Genomic DNA, 20,270 nt, shown 5'->3' with positions numbered 1-20,270 from the left:
CAAAAAACGGACAGTGAGGCATTGAGGGGAATTAAATGCAACTTTTACATTGTTTTCTGCCAGGGGCTGGACTGGAAAACATGAAAACTTGCCTGTCTCTGTATTCATTGAACCCTCTTTGAAAACAGGTACGTTTCCTCAGGGCCGTACTGGGAACCGAAACCGGACCTGGGAAACTGCTCAACTGGCCCTCGTTGGAGGTGAGGAGGGGGTGCAGCCGAGCTGTTTGCTAGGGCCGGTTTCGGCTGATTATGTTACTGGGGCTGATATTGCTGGTCCCCGGTAACATAAACGTCGGGAGGTGCCTAAAACCGGCCCTCACCCTGGTGGCCCTCTGGGGAAAAGCCCAGTGCCAGCTACGGCCAGTCCGGTCCTGCATTTCCTACATTTCCAAATATATGCTGGGACAGTGAAAAAAAGTAACCATCCCAGCAAATCCGGGACACCTGGCCACCCTCTGTCAGTGGCGAAATAGATCAGATGAAGGGCTTTGGTGCTTGGCACTTCATACCTATACACCAGAGGCAGGCAATCTACCTCCTCTGCAGCAATCACCGGATAAGATTAAACACTGCTTTGGAGTAATCTATCTCTTTCAAAGGCATCCAGAAGTGACAATCTGGGGGAGATTATCCAATATTTTGCACTGGGTTAGTATCACAGATCAGCACAAAATGTTTTTTTCCAGATTCACTTTCCAGTGCAACACGTGTTTTGCACTGGAAAGTACCCAAAAGTAACGCATTACTTTGCAGCAAGGGGGCGTTCCATGGGTGGTACATGGACATTCCCATGCAACAACCCATTTTTATTTCAGCTAAACCCTATCTACTAACATTGGTAGACAAAGTTTAGCGCAAAACATTAACACTGAAAAGCAAATGTTAAAAGGAGAAGTGTTTTGTTAGAAATCAGGCAGAAACAGGAATTATCTTGAAGGATTTATTTCTGGTAATGCAGCACAGCAACTCAGCATCTGGCTGGCAGGCAGGAACAGTGGCAACTGACCTGATGCCTAGCAGCAGTACAGGTTCTAAGAGTGGTGGTAAGAACACTGGAAGATGCAATGCATTTAAAGGGACATAACATACAATGAAAATATATACAGAATGTAACACATCTCCCTTCCATAAAGAGAAAAGAGAAAGTAAAATAAAGACCTAAGTAACATAATCAGTCAATCTAGAAGGAGGACATCTAGAGCGAGACGATATCTTAACCCTTGAAGAAATGTCATCATTGGGATACAATTGTACACAAGGTCCAGAATTATTTTGGGGTGAGGGACATTTGGCAACACGTTTTATGTTCCATAACTTGCCATCCTGAGTGATAACACTGTTGGTAAAAACTTTAACAATCTTCATAGGCTTACCAAATTTGTTTGAACACTTTGTGATAAAACCAGGTTTTTTAATCCTGACCCAATCCCCAATGGACAAATTAGGCTCTTTGGTCTTCCATTTGTTGTCATACCATTCTTTAACCTTACGCTGTTTACATTCAACTTTTTGTGCAACATCTTTTAACAAATTCTCAGAAAAAGAAATATTTAAACATTTGTCTTTTAACCACCATGGACAAATTGAGGAAGTTGGATCCCGCCCTTTTAACAGACGGAAGGGACTGACTTCAGTTGTAGAATGGGGAGTTATTCTATATAACCACAGTTTTTCTCTTAGCGAATTCTTCCAACTGGACCCAACTTTAATGACATCAGAGACAAAACCTTTCAAAACTCTGTTAAAACGTTCGACCAAACCATTTTCATGTGGTTCATAAACAGAAACTAAAGAATGCTTAATGTTGAGTTGTTTGAGAAAATTTTCCATCTCTACAGAAGTAAGTTGCACCCCGTTATCAGTAACCAGCACTGACGGAGTGCCCTCCCTGGAAAATACCTCCTTGAAGAAGTCTATCACAACATTAGTGGAGACTGAAGAGACAAACCTGACCTCAGGCCATTTAGAGTGGTAGTCCACCAGAACCAAAGCATAGCGGGAATCAACTGGGAGACACATAAAAGGACCAGAAATATCGAAAGAAATTTTCTTCCAAGGTTCACTTGGCCAAGTAGAACACTTCAAGGGAGGAACATTAACTTTTAACATTCTTTCACTTCCCATACAAACCTCACATTCTCTTACCTTGCGATCTGCCATTCTATCGATACCAGCCCACCAAAAGTAATTTCTTATGAGACGCTTCATAGCCGACATTCCTGGATGCATATTATGTGCCAAATCCAAAATTACCTTCTGTATACCCACAGGAGGAACACATTTGCCAGCCTTGAAGATCAAATCATTTTCCAATTCTAGCTCATCCATGATAGAAAACATAGGTAAAACACTATCAGACAAATTCTTTTTGTCAGGCCAACCTTCCAAGATATACTTCTTAATGCTCTGTAAGGTGGCATCCTGTTCATAAGCAAGTTTCCAAGACTGTTCAGAAATGTCATTGAAAGAACCTGACAAAACATCTTGTAAACACATAACAATGTCAGCATCCTCAGATTTCCCTACAACACTAATTTTGCAAGGCATGCGAGACATAAAGTCCGCAATAACATTCTTCTTACCAGGAACAAACTCTGGAGTAAAACAGTATTCCTGCAATCTTGAAGTCAGTCTGGCTATGCGGGCAGTAGAACTCCACCCACCCCCGGTAGACAGAATGTTAACGAGGGGTTTATGGTCAGTCCTCAACAGAAACTTACTGCCCCAAATATAATTTCGAAAGTGTTCTATGGCCCAAACACAGGCCAACAATTCTTTTTCAATTACAGCATATCGCCGTTCCGTTTCATTGAGTGTACGTGAAGCAAAGCAAACATTCCACTCCTCCTTCCCAGAAATTTGAGATAAAACAGCACCTAAACCGTACATACTGGCGTCCACAGTGATTATGCACATTTTGTTTATACAAAAAGGTCTAAGGGTAGGAGCTTGTAAAATGTCAGACTTAATAGGCTCAAAAGCTGTTTGTTGTTCCTGTCCCCAAACAAAAACAGAATTATTTCTGAGAAGTCGTCTTAAAGGTTCCATTTTAGATGCAAAGTTATATACAAATTTACTGTAATATTCGCACATACCTGCAAACGAAAGTAATTGTTCCTTATTCTCAGGAGGAGGCGCATTAGTAATACCATCAACATTCAATTTTTTTGGAACTACCCCATCCCCGGATAAAGTATGTCCCAGATATTCCACAGAATGTTGGAACATTTTACACTTGCTAGCCTTCAATGTAAGACCATTCTCCTCCAACTTCCGACACACACTACGTAGATGTTGTAAATGCTCATCAGTTGTAGCTGAAAAAATTGAAATGTCGTCCTGGAAGCATTTTACAAAGTTATCAAAATCTCTAAACAAATTAAACATCACCCTCTGAAATACCGAAGCCGCCGAAGCTAAGCCGAACGGCATTCTAGTATACTGGTATAAACCTTGAGGAGTAATAAATGCTGTTAAACATTTTGAGTCATCAGTCAGTGGAACCTGGTGATAGGCTGATCTTAGATCCAAAGTGGAGAAAACTTTCGCCCCTTCTAACATTGATACCACTTCATTTATATTGGGCAGTGGATGACAGTCTACTATGATGTTAGCATTCAGGGCTCGAAGGTCCACACACATTCTCAAACTTTTATCCGATTTCCTAACTAAAACGATGGGCGAAACCCATTCTGCAGACTCTATCGGTTCAATAATTTTCTCTGAAACTAAATCATTTAGCATTTTCTTCAGCTCCTCTCTAACATTAATGGGAACGCCTCTCAATTTTTGTTTGAGAGGAATCACATCCTGTTTACGTTTGATTCTGTGGGAATAATCTTTAACCATACCCAATTTATCTGAAAAAACATCTTTAAACTCTGTTTTAATTAACGTAGTTAAATTGGTTAATTTATCCTTTTCAACCAAAGCAATGTTACATACTTCCGCATTCACATCCAACATCACTGGATCCACTGCACGAGGATTGAGAGTAATCCCAAACTTCCATTGGTCTCTCCAACCCAGTACATTAATACCTTTTAGAGCTATATACAACTTGACACTCACACATCTTCCTTTGAACGTGAGATCTACAACAAAAAAACTAACATATCAATTTTGCTTTCATTGAAACTTAAAGCACAAATATCAGGTGGTAAAATGTTTTTAAGACAGAGAACTGCACTTAATTTGATATCAAAATATTCCTTGGTAATAATTGTCCATGGAGAACCTGAATCAGCCATAAGGTCCAATTTGATATTTAACACTTCAACTTCACATAGTGGTTTTCTAATACCAAAAGAATCAGTAGGGTCATTAACATTCGACATAGCCTCCTTCAAAAACACAACAAAACCCTTATCACCACAATGGTTACCCGCACATTCACACTTACATGCTTTGGAAGTTTCTTCCAGAACAGATGCCATCTTTACCTGTGTATTCGGAACTGATCTTTTAATGTCCTTACACATGTTGGAAAAATGTCCCATTCTACCACATTTCCTACATTCTCTGTTAATAGCAGGGCAACCACCATATGAGGCTAGATGAGTTTTACTACCACATCTAAAGCATATATATGTTTTATCAAATTTTCTTACAGTGCCATGAAAATTTGTCCTGCTGGAATTAAAATTGGAACTGGGATGAGACCCTACACTTGAATGAGGCTCTGTGCGTTTGAGTGCACAGACTTCATCCACACACTCAGTTTTATGTTCAGTATGTTTTTTAACTGTACTCATCCACTTCTCGGACTGTTCTAACGATTTAGCAATGGCAATAGCTTCGGACAATTTAGGATCTCCTAAATCCCAAAGTCGCTCTTGTGTTTTCTTGTTCTTAACGTGAACAATAATTTGATCACGTAACATCTCATCACACATAGTGCCAAAATTGCAATGAATGGATAATGACCTGAGAGCAGTAATAAAATCATCAAATGATTCAGAATCATGTTGTGCTCTAGTATAAAACTTATATCTATTTAACGCAATATTTGTAACTGGTTTAAACCTTTTTTCTAGTCTCAATAAAGCTTCCTTGTATACATTAGTACCCTCACCCTCACCTTCAGCAGGTGGAATTTGTGGGAGAGCCCTAAAAACCATTTGCCCCTCTGATCCCAAACAGTGTAGAAGAATGCTTTTCTTCCTTTCAGCTCCCATGCGTTCCCCGTCGATTGCCTTCATATAATTGATGAACTCCTCCTTCCAACGTGTCCAAGGTAAAGGAGGGTCCCCTTTATTTTGCAAAAATTTGTCCGGTGGATCGAACTGCATGGCCATGACTTAAAGTATGTGTGCCCTTATATATATACCATATGAAATAATATTCACTATTATGAATGAAGTTCACTGTTGAAGCAATGAATTGCAAAATACAATCAAAAAAAAAAAATAGTAAATGCACACCAATATAAATTCAGTATTCTCTCTTAGACAGTAATTCTGAGTCAAATGTAAGAGAAAAATGTAAGCGCCACCACTTACTTGAAGTCTATCCAAAAATAAAATTTGTGAAACAAATCCTAAAAATAGTGTAAGCGCCACCACTTACTTGAAGTCTATCCAAAAATAAAATTTGTGAAGCAAAAACCTGGAAAAAAAAACGGAGATCGAGTCGAAGCAAAGAAAGTTAGCACAGATCGACTCGGAAACTCGTTGCCGTGGTAACCAATATAACAAAATGGCCGCACGTAGTTACCAAAGGACGTAGGACGTTCCGTTTTCCCTGCGTCACGACGTCCTAATGAGCAGTGTTCTTCGCGTGAATGCGCGCATGCGTCTTGTTGCTGTTAGAAGTAATCACGCGGGTCGAGGTGATGCAATGAAGAGCGTCTTTGTTTTCCTTTGAAAAGTGCTCGAGTCCCACGATGACGGAAAGGCTCGCTCTATGAAAGGCACGCAGAGATCAGGTAAAACAACCTCGCGCTGATGAATTCAATGCGCTGACGTTTTCAAATGGTAACAACAATATTAAAGTACAAATCCATATGAAAATGTATTTCTCCAGGATAAAAGATAGTAGAGTTACCGGGTTTTCAGTGAAGTAACAGGAAACGTCCTCTTAGATAGTTCTTCTGGGTTCGAAGTTGCTTGAAAGTTCAAAAACGATTTTACTCCACACCTGTGCTGCTTTAAAAGTTGATGGAGTTGAATTTGTTTTCTTGTTGACCCTCGTCGCCAAATTTTGTTAGAAATCAGGCAGAAACAGGAATTATCTTGAAGGATTTATTTCTGGTAATGCAGCACAGCAACTCAGCATCTGGCTGGCAGGCAGGAACAGTGGCAACTGACCTGATGCCTAGCAGCAGTACAGGTTCTAAGAGTGGTGGTAAGAACACTGGAAGATGCAATGCATTTAAAGGGACATAACATACAATGAAAATATATACAGAATGTAACATGTTTTAATTTCTCCTTTCTTTTCCGACTTTGCATGTGTAATGAACTGTACAACACACACATACAAAGTAGGTAAAGGTTTTTCACTTGTCTAGCCATAATACTTTGAGTACAAAATCCATGGTACACTCAGGCACACACCCTAGCGCTATGTCTCTAAGGTGTGTGATTTGGGCCACAGCAGCTGAAATCAGCGCCAGCGCTAGGGAGAGGGGAGGCGAGTGCCATATCTCTGTGAATATGGCGCAGTCCTGCTCACTCCGTTTCACGCAATGCAGCACAGCATTTTTGCCTGCTACGCTTTGTCTTTTCACAAGCACATAAAATACACCTATTTGTGACTTAGCCGAACACTACTTTTTGCTACGTATTTCGTTCAACTTGATAGTGACTGCACACAACAAAAATGTTCAATGACCGGATGTATAACATGAGCCTTTTTTTATCCTCGATTTTCCAGGTGATGAGGAGGAAGAGGATGATGGCCGGGAAGAGCGGCTTCCCTCCTGCTTTGATTACGTCATGCATTTCCTCACAGTCTTCTGGAAGGTGCTCTTCGCTTTTGTGCCACCAACGGAATATGGCAATGGCTGGGCCTGCTTCTGGGTCTGCATCACTATCATCGGCCTGCTCACCGCACTCATCGGAGACCTAGCCTCCCACTTCGGCTGCACCGTAGGGCTGAAGGATTCCGTAACTGCTGTAGTCTTTGTCGCTTTGGGAACCTCCATACCAGGTAAGGGCCCAAAGCAGAGTTTCAGGATGGAAAAGTGACAGTAGTAGTGCAGCTTAATGGATAGTTCTGGCTATTGAAATGGCAATTGATTGAAAGGTTTCCCCTTGCTATTTTTAGAACCCGTTGAAAACTGTGTCTCTGACAAAATGTCCCACCTTTCCAGTTCACTAAAATATTCTGGTTTTAGCTGGTAACCAGGGCCACTGGAATTATGCAATTGAGCGGCCATGTCGTTTTCCACTGAATTGGAGATTTGCCACGTAATCCATCATTTGCTGCATGATCTACAGATTTTAACAAAAACTACTTTTAGTTTCTAGCTCAAACGGTTCAAAGGTTACTAAAAACACAGTGACACATGTTGCTGCACAGAGGAAGGCCCATTGCAAACGGTGAATGGTCCACTTTCTGTTTTTTATTGCTATATTTTGGTGTTAAACTGGTACTAATGAGGTGCCACCAATGACCGCACAGTGTACACAAGCATTGGCAAAGCCAATAGGTCTTGGCAATCTAAGAGTTATTGATGCTGTCATTGTCAGTCTACAAACTCCCTGGCCCTTTCGATACTCGCGCACTCCGACAGAAGTAGACTATGATAACGCCCTCCAACAAATAGGCACAGCACACACACAGACACACATGTGCACACATACACAGACATGCACACAATGATAGTTACACTCACCCTCTCGCAGTGAGTCACGTTGAAAGATGCCCCTCCACTTCCTCTTCTAAATGTATGCTGAGACAGAGGTAGGTACACTGACCAGTGCGCACACACTTACTAAGGCGCGCACCAGCCCTCCCTCTCAGACACGGAAAAGTGCTCGGGTCCAAGTAGGTGAGCTGTCGCGCCGCTGGCACCGGAGTAATTGTGAGCCATAGAAGGCGGGCCTGAGTGTGAGGAGAGATCAGAGAGATATGGAAAGGAGAGCAATGAGTAGAGCAGCCAGGCAGAGCGTGGAGGCTCCTAGGAGCTGGGACGTAGCTTCAGGGGAGGGGGAATTTGGGGTTTAACACCCCCTTAAAAATACAATTCTGTAGTAAATAGTAGGGTACACCTGCTTTCTGTTGAGTATGGTGGGGTGTCTGTCAGATTTCACTTGGGGTTTTCACTTACAGACAAAGACATGCACACACTCGCTCTCTTGTCTCTGTTCTGAAGTTCTTACAAAAAGAACAAGCCTTTGATAAGGAGGAGGGTGAAGGACCCTAGGGATAGGCACAAAGCCCAACCGAACTGCATGTAAAGTGTCAAGAAGACGAACATGAGCAGGAAGAGTATTCGGGTCACTGCTACTATGACCCTCAGGACCAATATCCGCAGCAGTGTCAGGAAGAGGTGGTTTGCATGCCCTCCACACTGCTCACTGACTTGAAAGTTATGTTATCAGACTACAAGAAGCATTTGCCTCCATCTTCTGCTATCGCAGCACCAGCCACTCCACCACTGGCACCCGCGTCTATTCCACATTCTACCGCACAGCACAATATACTCTTGCTACCTACTTCTGTTCACCTTTCACCACAAACTGCTTCGCTTCAGGATCTAGCGACTTCTGATGATGATCATGAGGAGTGAGAGTTAGGGTAGCCACACCAAAAATGCGATGATTACCATTTCCCACACCATCATCTCCCTCTCCAATTCCTATTGATTCCCCACCTGAGGATATTGGTGGGTTCCACAATTTACTAGAGCGAGTAGCTAAGAGATTTGACTTACCTATGCCTTCTACCTAAACAGACTTCTTCCTTTACGATTTTAAGGAACCATTCAGGAAAACCATAAGAGTTATGCCCATCATGAATCAAATCGGGGAGGAGGGCTTGAACGTTACGAAGACTCTCGCCACAGTCACTGCGGTCCTCCCCATCTGGAGAAAAAGTGCCACGCTCCAGAGGATGCTCCTGCTTGTCTCACTGGGCGCCCGAAACCTGATTCAGTCATCTCTCAGGCAGCACAACGCAGGTCACAAAATACCTCAGTCCCAATCACAGCACCTCCAGACAAAGAAGGCAGGCACTTTGAGAATATTGGGAAGAGGTTCTCTTCTGTGTCGGTCCTCACTGTAAGGGCAGAGAGTTCTCTCGCAGTTCTTGGCTGATACGACCGCCGGATGTGGTCCTATCTTTCCTTTTTCCTGGATCAGCTTTCTAACTAGAGTAAATCAGAGGCCAAAAAGATTCTTCAGGAAGGAGAGCGCACATCGTTGAAAGTCATTGACTGTGCGATGGACATTGCCACAACTGCCTTTAGACTGCTGGCAAGTGCAGCTGTTTTAGACTGCCGGGGATAGCTTAAAGCTACTTCATTCTGCCTTGAGGTCCAAAACAAGTTTCTCAACCTTACGTTTGATGGAGAATCCCTGTTCAACAAACGTGTTGATGAGGAAATACAAGCTATAAAGACATATACCGCCACTGCTAAGTCTTGAGGATGCTCCAGTTACCTAAGGTGCTCATTTGAGTCAACGGAGGGAGAGGCTTTCCATCCTATAGAAGAGGGTACCAGAAGTATCAGTACCCTGCTTACTCCTCTACATCTCAGCCCTATTTTCACCAGTACACCCAATGTCAGCCGCCGTCAGCAGCTTACAACCGGTCTTCTGCAAGAGGTACAGCAGGGCATCAGAATAAGTATTCAGCTCATCACCAAAGACCACCTTCAGGCTCAAGCTATTCCTCATTCCTTACAGATAAAGTTAGGGGCAAAATATCATTGTTGGCAGGCTATAACTACAGACCAATGGGTTCTCAACCATATTCAATTTTGCCATACCCTAGAATTTCTTCAAATTTCATCTCCCACTCCACCTCGGCCATCTGTTCCAAAACATCTACATCTCCTCCATTTAGAGGTTTTTGCAATGTTGGAGAAGAGAGCAATAAAACCAATTCCTGCATCATAACCAGGGAAGAGGTTCTATTCCCGTTTCTTTTTGGTCCGCAAAAAGTTCAGGCAATTGCGACCTATAATAGACTTGGTAAATCTAAACACCTACCTGAAGGAACAGTCCTTCTACATGGTCTCCTTGCAGGAGATTCTCCTGCTCTTGAACCCAGGAGATTACATGTCCACCCTCGACCTCCAGGACGGATGCGTATTTTGATATTCGCATCCACCCATCTCACAGGAAATTCCTTCAATTTCCAATAGTCAGGAGCCGTTATCAATTCAGAGTCCTCCCTTTTGGCCTCAAATGTGCCCCCCAAATACTCACAAAGTGCTTAGCTTCAGTGGCAGCCTTTCTCAGCAAACAAAGATGCCTAGTGTTCCGTTATTTGGATGATTGGTTGGTCAAGTCGTCGTCCATGTATGCAGCTCAAGCATCCACCGCAGCCTGCACAACGCTGTTCATGGAATTAGGCTTTATCCTGAATCCAGAAAAAGTCAGTCTTGGATCCTTCAATGACTATTACCTTCCTAGGAGCAACGTTCAATAAAACGCTCAACAGAGCTTTCCCATCGGTCTAAAGACAAGAAAAACTAATATCAATAGCAGAACTTACACACAAAAAGACAGTCTCCTTCAGTTCGCCATTATAAATTCCTCCTAGGGATGATGTCCTGCTGCATCCCTCTAGTTCCATTCTGTCAATTAAGAATTCATCCTCTCCAAGAGAAACTAGACAAGCAGTGGCTACATGCAGAAGGATCTTTCGACGATCTACTCACCATCACCCCAACAATGCTAAAAGCTATTTCATGGAGAAAACACTGTAAGAATATTTCAGTCAGCCTCACCTTTCTAGTCCTGTCATCTCCTTTGGTCAACACTACTGACACCTCCCTCGACAGATGGGGAGTTTTCCTTCAAGACTTACAACTAAGTGGAAAGTGTCAAAAGCTGCATCACCTCCTTCACATCAACGTCTTAGGGATCAACGTGGTTCATCTGGCCTTATAAGCTTTCCTGCCAAGAATAATACCAAGAATAAAGAACTTTGCTGTGCTCGTTCAGACGGACACCACAGTGCACTACATCAACAATCAGGGTTGCATAAGGTCACTCCTCCTATCCCAAGAGGAGCAGTGCATCTGGGAATTGGCAACCAAGTATCCCTAAGAGCAGAATATCTTCCTGGCAACCAGAACACCACAGCAGACACTCTAAGCTGACTAGAGTCATCGTGTCAGGAATGAGAACTGGGTCAAGCCACTCTCTACTGCATCTTTCTCCGATGGGGCAAGCTGAATCTCGATCTTTTTGCGACACCCCAGAACAAGAAATGCTGGTTCTTCGCAAGCTGGCATCATCAGGGATCATGGGGGAATGCATTTTTGATGGCATGGTCAGGCTTCTTTATTGCGCCTTTCCTTTAATTCCTCTCCTACCAAGGCTGCTCATGAAGATGAAAGCCGAGCCCTGCAGGAGGATCCTAATAGCTCCTTCCTGGCCGCTCTAACATTGGTTTATGGAACATCTCCTACTCTCTGAAAAACATCACATTCTCTTGAAATGGATTCCATCTCTCTTAATGTTGTCCCAGGGCCAAGTGTGGCATCCGGATCCCAAATCACTTCATTTATGGCTTGACTCCTGAGTGCAATGAGTTTACCCATTTGAACCTCCCATCAGAATGCAGGGAAATACTGTCCAGCGCTCATGCGAGCAGTAATAACAAGACCTATTGGCTGAAGTGGAAATGTTTTGGCATGCAGTGCCAACAAGCTAATGTGCATCCTTTCTCTTCTTTACCTCAGGAGATTCTCCCTTATCTTCTGCACTTAGCAAAATCAGGATTGTCTCACACCTCCACCAAGGTCGACTTAGCAGCTTTCTTACACTTTAGGAGTTCATCTACCTTTCCTTCCTTATGGTCTTCTAGAATCGTTAACTCCTTCACTGCAGCGCAAATTTTGCTGTGGGGGTGAGCGCGGCGCTTCCGTGCTCATGACGGAACCACGCCATCATGAGTCACGGGCGGCGTGTGCTCATGACGGCGTGGTTCCATCACGGCCCCTTCCGCTCATTAATTCGCCCGCACAGGCGGGGAATTAATGCCGCGTGGGCGGAGCGGCAGCCGCATGATGGAACCATGTTGTCATGAGCACACGCCGCCCGTGGCTCATGACGGCGTGGTTCTGTCATAAGCATGGAACGGGTTATTCAATTCTTCAAGGGACTATTTAGGGTCTATCCACCAGTCAGACCTCCCCAACCTCTCTGGCAGCTCAACATTGTCTTCTCACAGCTCATGAAGCACCCATTGGAACACATTCACAGAGTGGATCTCAAATTCATTTCTTTGAAGATAGCTCTACTCGTAGTATTGACATCTGCTAGGCGAGTGAGGGAAATTCAAGCTCTAACCATTCAGAAGCCTTTCCTCCAATTCAGAAACGATAGAGTGGTCTTACGGACAATCCCTAAGTTCATTCCTGAAGTCCCTTCAGACTTTCATATAAATGAGCCTCTCATCCTCAAGATATTCTTCCCAGATCCTTCCACTCCAGCTAAGAGAGCTCTCCATTCATTGGATGTCAACAGATGCTCGATGTTCTATTTGCAAAGGGCCAGATGCTTCTGTTTGTCTAATCAGCTCTTTGTGGCCTACAGAGCTCCTCAAAAGGGATTTCCTTTTTCCAAACAGAGTTATGGTCCTTGTATTTCTAGCACCATTTGCTATTGCCATCAAGCAGCAGGCAAGCTGTTACAGACATCTGCACACCCTCACTCTACAAGAACTGTTTCAGTTTAAACAGCGCTGTTTGCTGGTGTGCCAAACCAGGACATCTGCTGTGCAGCTACTTGGAAGAATTAACAAACCTTTACCAGGCATTACTGTTTGGATTCTGCAGTTCACAATGAAACAGCAGTGAGTCAAGCAGACTGCAACCTATCCAGTATTAGGGGTGTCTTTCATAGATTCACCTGCCTGAATCATTCCCCGTCGTCGGAATGGGAGTCCCCGGTACATAAATAAAGTAATGTCCCATAGATATATAGATAAATAGGCCTAAAGGCCTCATATTAGCAACCTATATCTGTCCTTTTGTAGAAAGGACCACATTCTAGAAAAGAGCCAATCAGCTGTCACCTCCCTCTAGAACCCTCCTGGAAGGAGCCTCAGTCCCTCAGATTTTCTACCGCACGTTGTGCTAAGGGAGGCTCCTCTGAGCTCTGTTCAGATTTTTCTTTACAACTGGTTTACAGTGTTCTTGGATATCTTATCTGTTTCTTCTGTGATTGCTGATACTATCATGGCTGACACACCAAAAAGGGTCCTTTTAGATCCTGTGGTTCATGTGGAAAGAAAAGGCTACATGTTACGACCAGCATAAAGACTGCCTATATTGCCTGTATCCGGACCATTCTTCTAAAGACTGCAAGGTATGTCGTACCTTTTCCACTAAAACCCTCAAAGACCGTGAAGGACGCCATTTAATTTGGCTCCAGAGGCTGAAAGACAGGGACCATCTTGAATCTTCTGAGGAAAGTGAAGGTTCTTCAGTCTCTTCAAGATCTTCTCTAAAGAGACCATGGGTGGCTTCTCCTAGCCCTAAGGCTCCTCCTCAAAAGAAGACATCAAAGAAGTCTTCAGAGGTCCTCTCTAAGGCAACTTCTGTGAAGGTTTCCTCTCAGGAAGTTCACACCTTCAAAAAGCCTGTTTTGACACCGTCGACGACAGCATCGTCGACGACATCTTCATCGTCGAGAAAAGCTGTGTCTACTGCTTCATATGTTTCTACATCGCCGACGACTGTTTCTACGTCGACGGCATCATCATCATTATCCTTGTCGATGACTATGACCCCATCGTCGACGGAGGTAGGGCTTTTTCGTCGACGATAGCCATCAAGAAAACACCATCGATGTCGAAGACACCGTCGACGCTGGCCTCGCCGACGACGGGATCGGTGACGACCTCGACGACGAAGCCAATATCGTCGACGTCGGCACCATTGACGAAAACATTCCCTTTGAATATTCGTTCGACTGGTGTACGGGTTTTGCATACGAAGAGTATTCCCTTATCATGGGGTTTCTGTCATTTTGGCAGTGAACAGGATTGATACATGCCTGCTCTTTCGTTTTTCTCACGTGCAACTGCAGTTTTTTGTTATTAGCAACGTTGCCCTAGGTGTCGGTACACTCCTGATCTTCTGTCCAACCAGGGGCATAGTTTAGATATAGGGACCACCTACCTTCTTACTCTGCAGCCTTTCGATACGAATCAGGTTATTATACGTTTTTCACTACTTTCGATGGATCTACGACGCTGTTCCGGACTTGCGATTGACCACATTACCATTGGAAATTATACTAGAATTCTATCAACCTGAACCTAGGACTCGTGCAGCGCTGGATCTATACATCCACGGCTCATCTGGAATGCTATATAAAAAAACTTTTTTTGCCCTGACGAAGTCCCTTTCACGGACGAAACACGTTGGCTGAGGCTTTTTTAAAGATTATCAAATAATAAAAGAACTTTTTCTATTCAAGTGTATGTGCTACGGACTCTTCTTCTTTTGGTGCACCATCCTATATCTATACCATCGACTAAAACATCGTCGACGAAGGGCTCGTCGACGAAGGCCCCATCGACGAAGATACTGTTGACGAAGACATCGTCGACGACAACGATGACTCCACCATCTACGACATCCATCGACGCTCCACCATCGACGACCGTGCCGTCGACGGCCTCGTCGACGATGATGGATTTTGGCCTTCAAACCACATGTGTACGCCTAACAATCACAAAAAAGGCACTCACGCCGGCTTTAACATCGCCAAGCAGAGTTCTACCACTGCCTCCAGCATGTCTTCTTCAAGAGGAGGATTCAGATGAAGGGGGCATGGTTCAAACAGCTACAAGCCCTTCAGAGCTTCATGTAAAATGCCAAAGTTCGGATGAAGAAGAGGATCAGGAGGAGGAATATCATCCGCCACCTCCTCCTATGGTTTGCCTTCCAGCCTCTTTAGTTACTGACTTAAGGTACCTCATTCAAGACTACAAACAGAGGTTTCCAGAGTCTCCTGCTCCTCCACCTACCACAGCATCTCCTTCACCAAGACCACGGCCTCCACCTTTAAATATTCAGCCCGAGCTGTTTGATCTGCCACATCCTCCGACTTCTGATGAGGAAGAGGAAGAACAGCAGGAAGAGGGAGAACTGCAAGATACCCAATCTATGCATGATGACTGGGATGACTATGTCATTCCCTCTCCTGCGTCTCCAGTGCCTGCGCCCGCAGATTCTCCACCAGGCGACATTGGAGGGTTCCATAATGTAGTTGATTGGGCCGCTCAACGTTTTAAAATATCAATGGTCTCTCAAGAACAAGACTGTTTCTTGTATGATTTTGAAGAACCTCTCAAAAAAGCAGTTAGATCAATACCCATTATTGATTATTTATGGACCCAGGGCGTTAAAGTCATGCAAAACCCTTCCTCCGTACCTCCGGTGGTACCTCAATTGGATAAAAAGTATAGAGCACCTGATACTGCACCAGCTTGTTTGATAGTACACTCCAAACCAGACTCAGTGGTGACACAGGCGGCACAGAAGAATTCCAGAAATCCTTCTCCCCATTATCGGCACCTCCGGATATGGAAGGCAGGAGGTTAGACAACATTGGGAAGTGGTTCTCCTCAATGTCTGCAATGACGGTGATGGCAGCCAATGCCTTAGCACTCTTGGGACGCTACAATAGACAATTATGGTGGATATAGCCCCATATCTATCAAATTACCAGATACATCCAAAGAGGAGGTAAAGAAAATTTTACTAGAGGGTGAAGCCTCGGCGTCAGAAATAATAGACTGTGCGATGGATATCGCTACAACTGGTTTCCATCAGCTGGCTGGAGCAGCAGTTTTGCGACAGCAAGGGTGGCTAAGGGGAACTTCCTTTCATCACGAGGTTCAAATGAAAATATTGGATATGCCCTATGATGGCCAATTGCTCTTTGGCTCCAAAATTGATGAAGTGTGCAGAATATAAAAAAGGACACTGACACCGTTAGAGCTCTGGGCACTCTCCAGTACAAGAACCAGTCCTTTCGTGGGTCTAGAGGAAGAGGACAGTCCTCTTATAGAAGAAACTATCAATACAGGTATTCATACTCTTCAGGCCATAGTCGACCCCAATATCACCAACGCCAGCAACATGGACAACAATCTTCTTATGGCAAGTCGTCCTTTCGTGGTAAAGGACAGCGGAAAAGCAATGGGCGTAGACAATGACATGTCTCTTCAGCCAGTCCCAGATTCATTTCACTCATCAAAAATTGGAGGAAGGATTTCCCATTTCTTAACTAATTGGAGAAAGATTACCACGGACCGTTGGGTCCTTCAATTGATTCAATTCGTCAATTCTCTGGAATTCTCGCATATTCCACCCCAAACTCCTCCCCGCCAAATGAATCACAAAAATCTACGGCTGCTTCTCCAAGAAGTCTCTCTTATGCTCCAGAAAGGGACTATAGAAAAGGTACCTCCGTCTCAATGAGGCAGCGGATTTTATTCTCGCTTCTTTCTAATTCGGAAAAAAGAGAAGAAGTGGAGACCGATTTTGGACCTCAGGGTCCTCAACAAATTCCTGAAGAAGCAGTCGTTTCGCATGGTGACGATCCAGGAGGTCTTACAACTACTGGAAGAGGAAGATTTCATGATGTTCCTGGACCTTCAGGACACTTACTTCCATATCCCGATTCACAGAAATCACAAAAAATATTTAAGATTTGCAGTGGCAGGCAGACATTTTCAATTTTGCGTCCTGCCCTTCGGGCTCAAGTCTGCACCTCGTATCTTCACGAAATGTCTTTCCTCAGTTGCTGCATATCTCAGGCAGCGCCATCATCAAGTCTTTCCGTATCTGGACGACTGGCTGATCAAGGATCTATTATTGGAAGACGCGTCCCGATATTCCAACGCTTGTCTGCAACTTTTCAATCATTTAGGACTCACACTCAATCGGGAGAAATCAGTCCTTCTACCTTCTAAGCGCATCAATTTCCTAGGTGCAACTCTCGACACATGACTAAAGAAAGCCTTCCCATCTCAAGAGTGAAAGAACAAGCTTTTGACACTGGCTCTGCTTGTGACTTCAAAGAAGACCTTGACAGTCCGACTTTTCAAATCCGTACTGGGAATGATGTCATCATGTATCCTCTTGATACCTCACTGCAGGCTACACATGCGTCCCCTCCAGGAGGCACTCACAAAACAAAGAGTCCAATGCACAGGGTCCTTCGACGATCGCATAAAGGTCACTCCTCAAATGGTCAAGTCCCCACAATGGTGGATATCGGTTCAAAACCTTTCTCAAGGCTTACCATTCCTGGTTCCGGCAACACCACATGTCATCACGACAGACGCTTCCTTGGAAGGTTGGGGAGCTTTCCTCCAAGAGCTACAGATAAGCGGGAAGTGGTCTCCCTTAGAAAAGGTTCTCCATATCAATCTCCTGGAACTACGGGCAGTCTTCCTCGGCCTACAAGCTTTCCTTCCGAGAATCAAAAATTCCCTAGTGCTCGTCCGTACAGACAACACTACGATGATGCACTACCTCAACAAACAAGGAGGGGCTCGCTCATTGACACTCTCTCACGAGTCGCAGAAAATTTGGAACTGGATAATCGGACACAATGTATCTCTTCGGGCGGAGTATGTTCCAGGCATGCACAATGTGCTCGCCGATTCATTAAGCAGACAGATAACCACGTCTCACGAGTGGGAACTGGATCAAAGAATCCTCAACCAAATTTTCTCTAAATGGGGTACTCCTCAGATCGACCTGTTCGCCACAAGGTCCAACACCAAATGCCCACACTTCGCAAGTTGGCATCCCCAGAAAGGGTCCCTAGGGAATGCATTTTCGATCGCATGGTGCAACGTCTTTGCGTACGCCTTTCCACCATTTCCAATGATTCCCAGGGTCCTCAGAAAGCTGAAGGCGGAGCCTTGTACTCTCATTCTGGTAGCCACAACTTGGCTACGCCAACATTATTTCACGGAACTCCACCGTCTATCTCTGGAACCGCCGATGCGTCTGAAGAAGTTCCCATCTCTCCTCATGATGTGCAACCAGCAAGTCCAGCATCCGAATCTGGCCTCACTCAAATTAGCTGCTTGGCTCCTGAGTTCAGAGAATTTCAAAGCTTGACTATCCCGCCAGAATGTAGAGCAATCTTGGCTCGGGCTCGGGCTGATAGCACCAACAAAACATACTCTTTGAAAGGGGAGAGATTTTGCATCTGGTGTAGAGGTCAAGGTATACATCCTTTCTCTTCCTCTCCGGAACAAATATTGCCTTTTCTTCTCCATCTGGCAAACTCAGGCATGGCTCATGCTTCCATCAGGGTCCATTTGGCGGCGATATCCCGTTACAGAAGATCTCCTACTGGCCCTTCTCTTTGGTTTAACAGATTGGTCAAACAGTATTTAAAAGGACTCTATAGGACCTTTCCCCCTGTGAGAATTTTGCCACCTACCTGGCACCTGAACACAGTCCTTAACCAGCTTATGAAGCATCCCTTTGAGCCGGTCACAGGGCTGACCTGAAATACCTCTCTTGGAAGACAGCCCTCCTACTTGCTCTCACCTCTGCAAGACGGGTGAGTGAGCTTCAAGCTTTATCACCACAGGAGCCTTTTGTGCAATTCAAGCAGGATAGAGTAATCTTGCGGACAAATCCAAAGTTTATTCCAAAAGTCCCGTCGGACTTCCATCTCAACGAGCCGGTGGTCTTACGCTCTTTCTTCCCGAATCCCAAGACGGCAGTGGAAAGGTCTTTGCACTCTCTAGATCTTAAGCGCTGCCTTAAATTCTACATTGAAAAGACAAAAACTTTCAGGAAGTCTCATCAGCTATTTGTGGCTTACAGTAGACCCAGAAGAGGTCTTCCACTCACCAAGCAAAGTATATCTCGCTGGATTTCTGCAGCTATTTCATTTTGTCATGAACAGGCAGGGCAGCCCCTGCAATCTAAGGTGCGAGCCCACTCTACCAGGGCAATATCTACATCATTGGCGCTGTTTGCAGGAGTGCCGGTCATAGACATTTGTAGAGCGGCAACATGGAAGTCGCCACATACCTTCACTAGGCATTACTGCCTGGACACAGAACTCATGAAGGATGATGCGGTGGGACAAGCAGTACTTCACCACCTGTTTCAGTTGAGGTGAGCCTTCTTTTCATCCCTCCATCCTTCTCATGTATGCACATTTCTTTATTGTATACTTTGGTGGTATCTCTTGCTTGCAAAGGCATGTTTCTATTAGTTGTTTGATATATTGTTATCTAATGTCTTGCATATCCTATACCATCCGAAATGTGCTTTGTTCATTGCTTGCTACTCTGATTCAGGCATGGGAATCTATGAAAGACACCCCTAATACTGGATAAGAAATGTGTTAATTACCTGTAACTGCAGTTATCCAGTATTGGTGTCTTTCATAGATTCACATGCAACCCTCCCGCCTCTCCTGGAAGGGATCACCTACTTCTCTCAGTAATACGCCTACTTAGCTTTGTGTATACGAAAATCTGAGGGACTGAGGCTCCTTCCAGGAGGGTTCTAGAGGGAGGCGACAGCTGATTGTCTCTTGTCTAGAATTTGGTCCTTTCTATAAAAGACAGAGATAGGTGTTTGGTTCCGCCCAGCCCACACACTGCAGGAACGAGGTATGTTCCAATCCACTTCCCCGACTCACTAGCCACTCACGAGATGTAAACTATGAGTGAACCAATGACCCAGGAAAGGGGGTGGAGTATGAGGAGACACCCATTTTTCCACCCCTGTAGATCGAAGAGATCACAGCTCCCGCCTCCACGCTTCCGCACCTGAACAAACAAGAAAAGATACACTTCACAATCACGTACCTTTCCCACATATCTCGACAACAGTGACCATGTCCTGCTAAAACAATCACGTTGCTTACCAGTTGATAGTGCAGGCTTGGTATCGTGGAGAATGCAGACAACAAAAATATCACCCCCAAGATAGATTCTCTTGGAACTTCAAGCAGCTGACTGTGATAAAAAAGGGTGTCCCTCTTTATGTTTTGTTGTCAGGGGAAAAACATGTCTCTTACTTGACATGAACAAAAAACCCCTTCACGCTAAAAACAATACGCGTGAAAACCCGGCACTTGG

General features: G+C 44.4%; 1 protein-coding gene across 2 annotated transcripts in view; it reads left to right on the top strand.

The window, feature by feature from the left end:
- The window catches only part of LOC147692440 (sodium/calcium exchanger 2-like), a 1,124,793-nt gene that overhangs the window by 1,066,629 nt on the left and 37,894 nt on the right, over positions 1 to 20,270 (top strand). For both annotated transcript variants that reach the window (XM_086938642.1, XM_086938643.1), the window contains one exon: positions 6,879 to 7,154. In XM_086938642.1, coding sequence (XP_086794768.1) covers positions 6,879 to 7,154 — 276 coding nt within the window. The remainder of the gene's footprint in view (positions 1 to 6,878; positions 7,155 to 20,270) is intronic.

Source organism: Lissotriton vulgaris, chromosome 9, assembly GCF_964263255.1.
Source record: "Lissotriton vulgaris chromosome 9, aLisVul1.2, whole genome shotgun sequence".
In the NCBI taxonomy this organism is placed as follows: domain Eukaryota; kingdom Metazoa; phylum Chordata; class Amphibia; order Caudata; family Salamandridae; genus Lissotriton; species Lissotriton vulgaris.
Note: the sequence above shows the minus strand (reverse complement) of the source record. Positions and strands in the feature narration are given on the sequence as shown.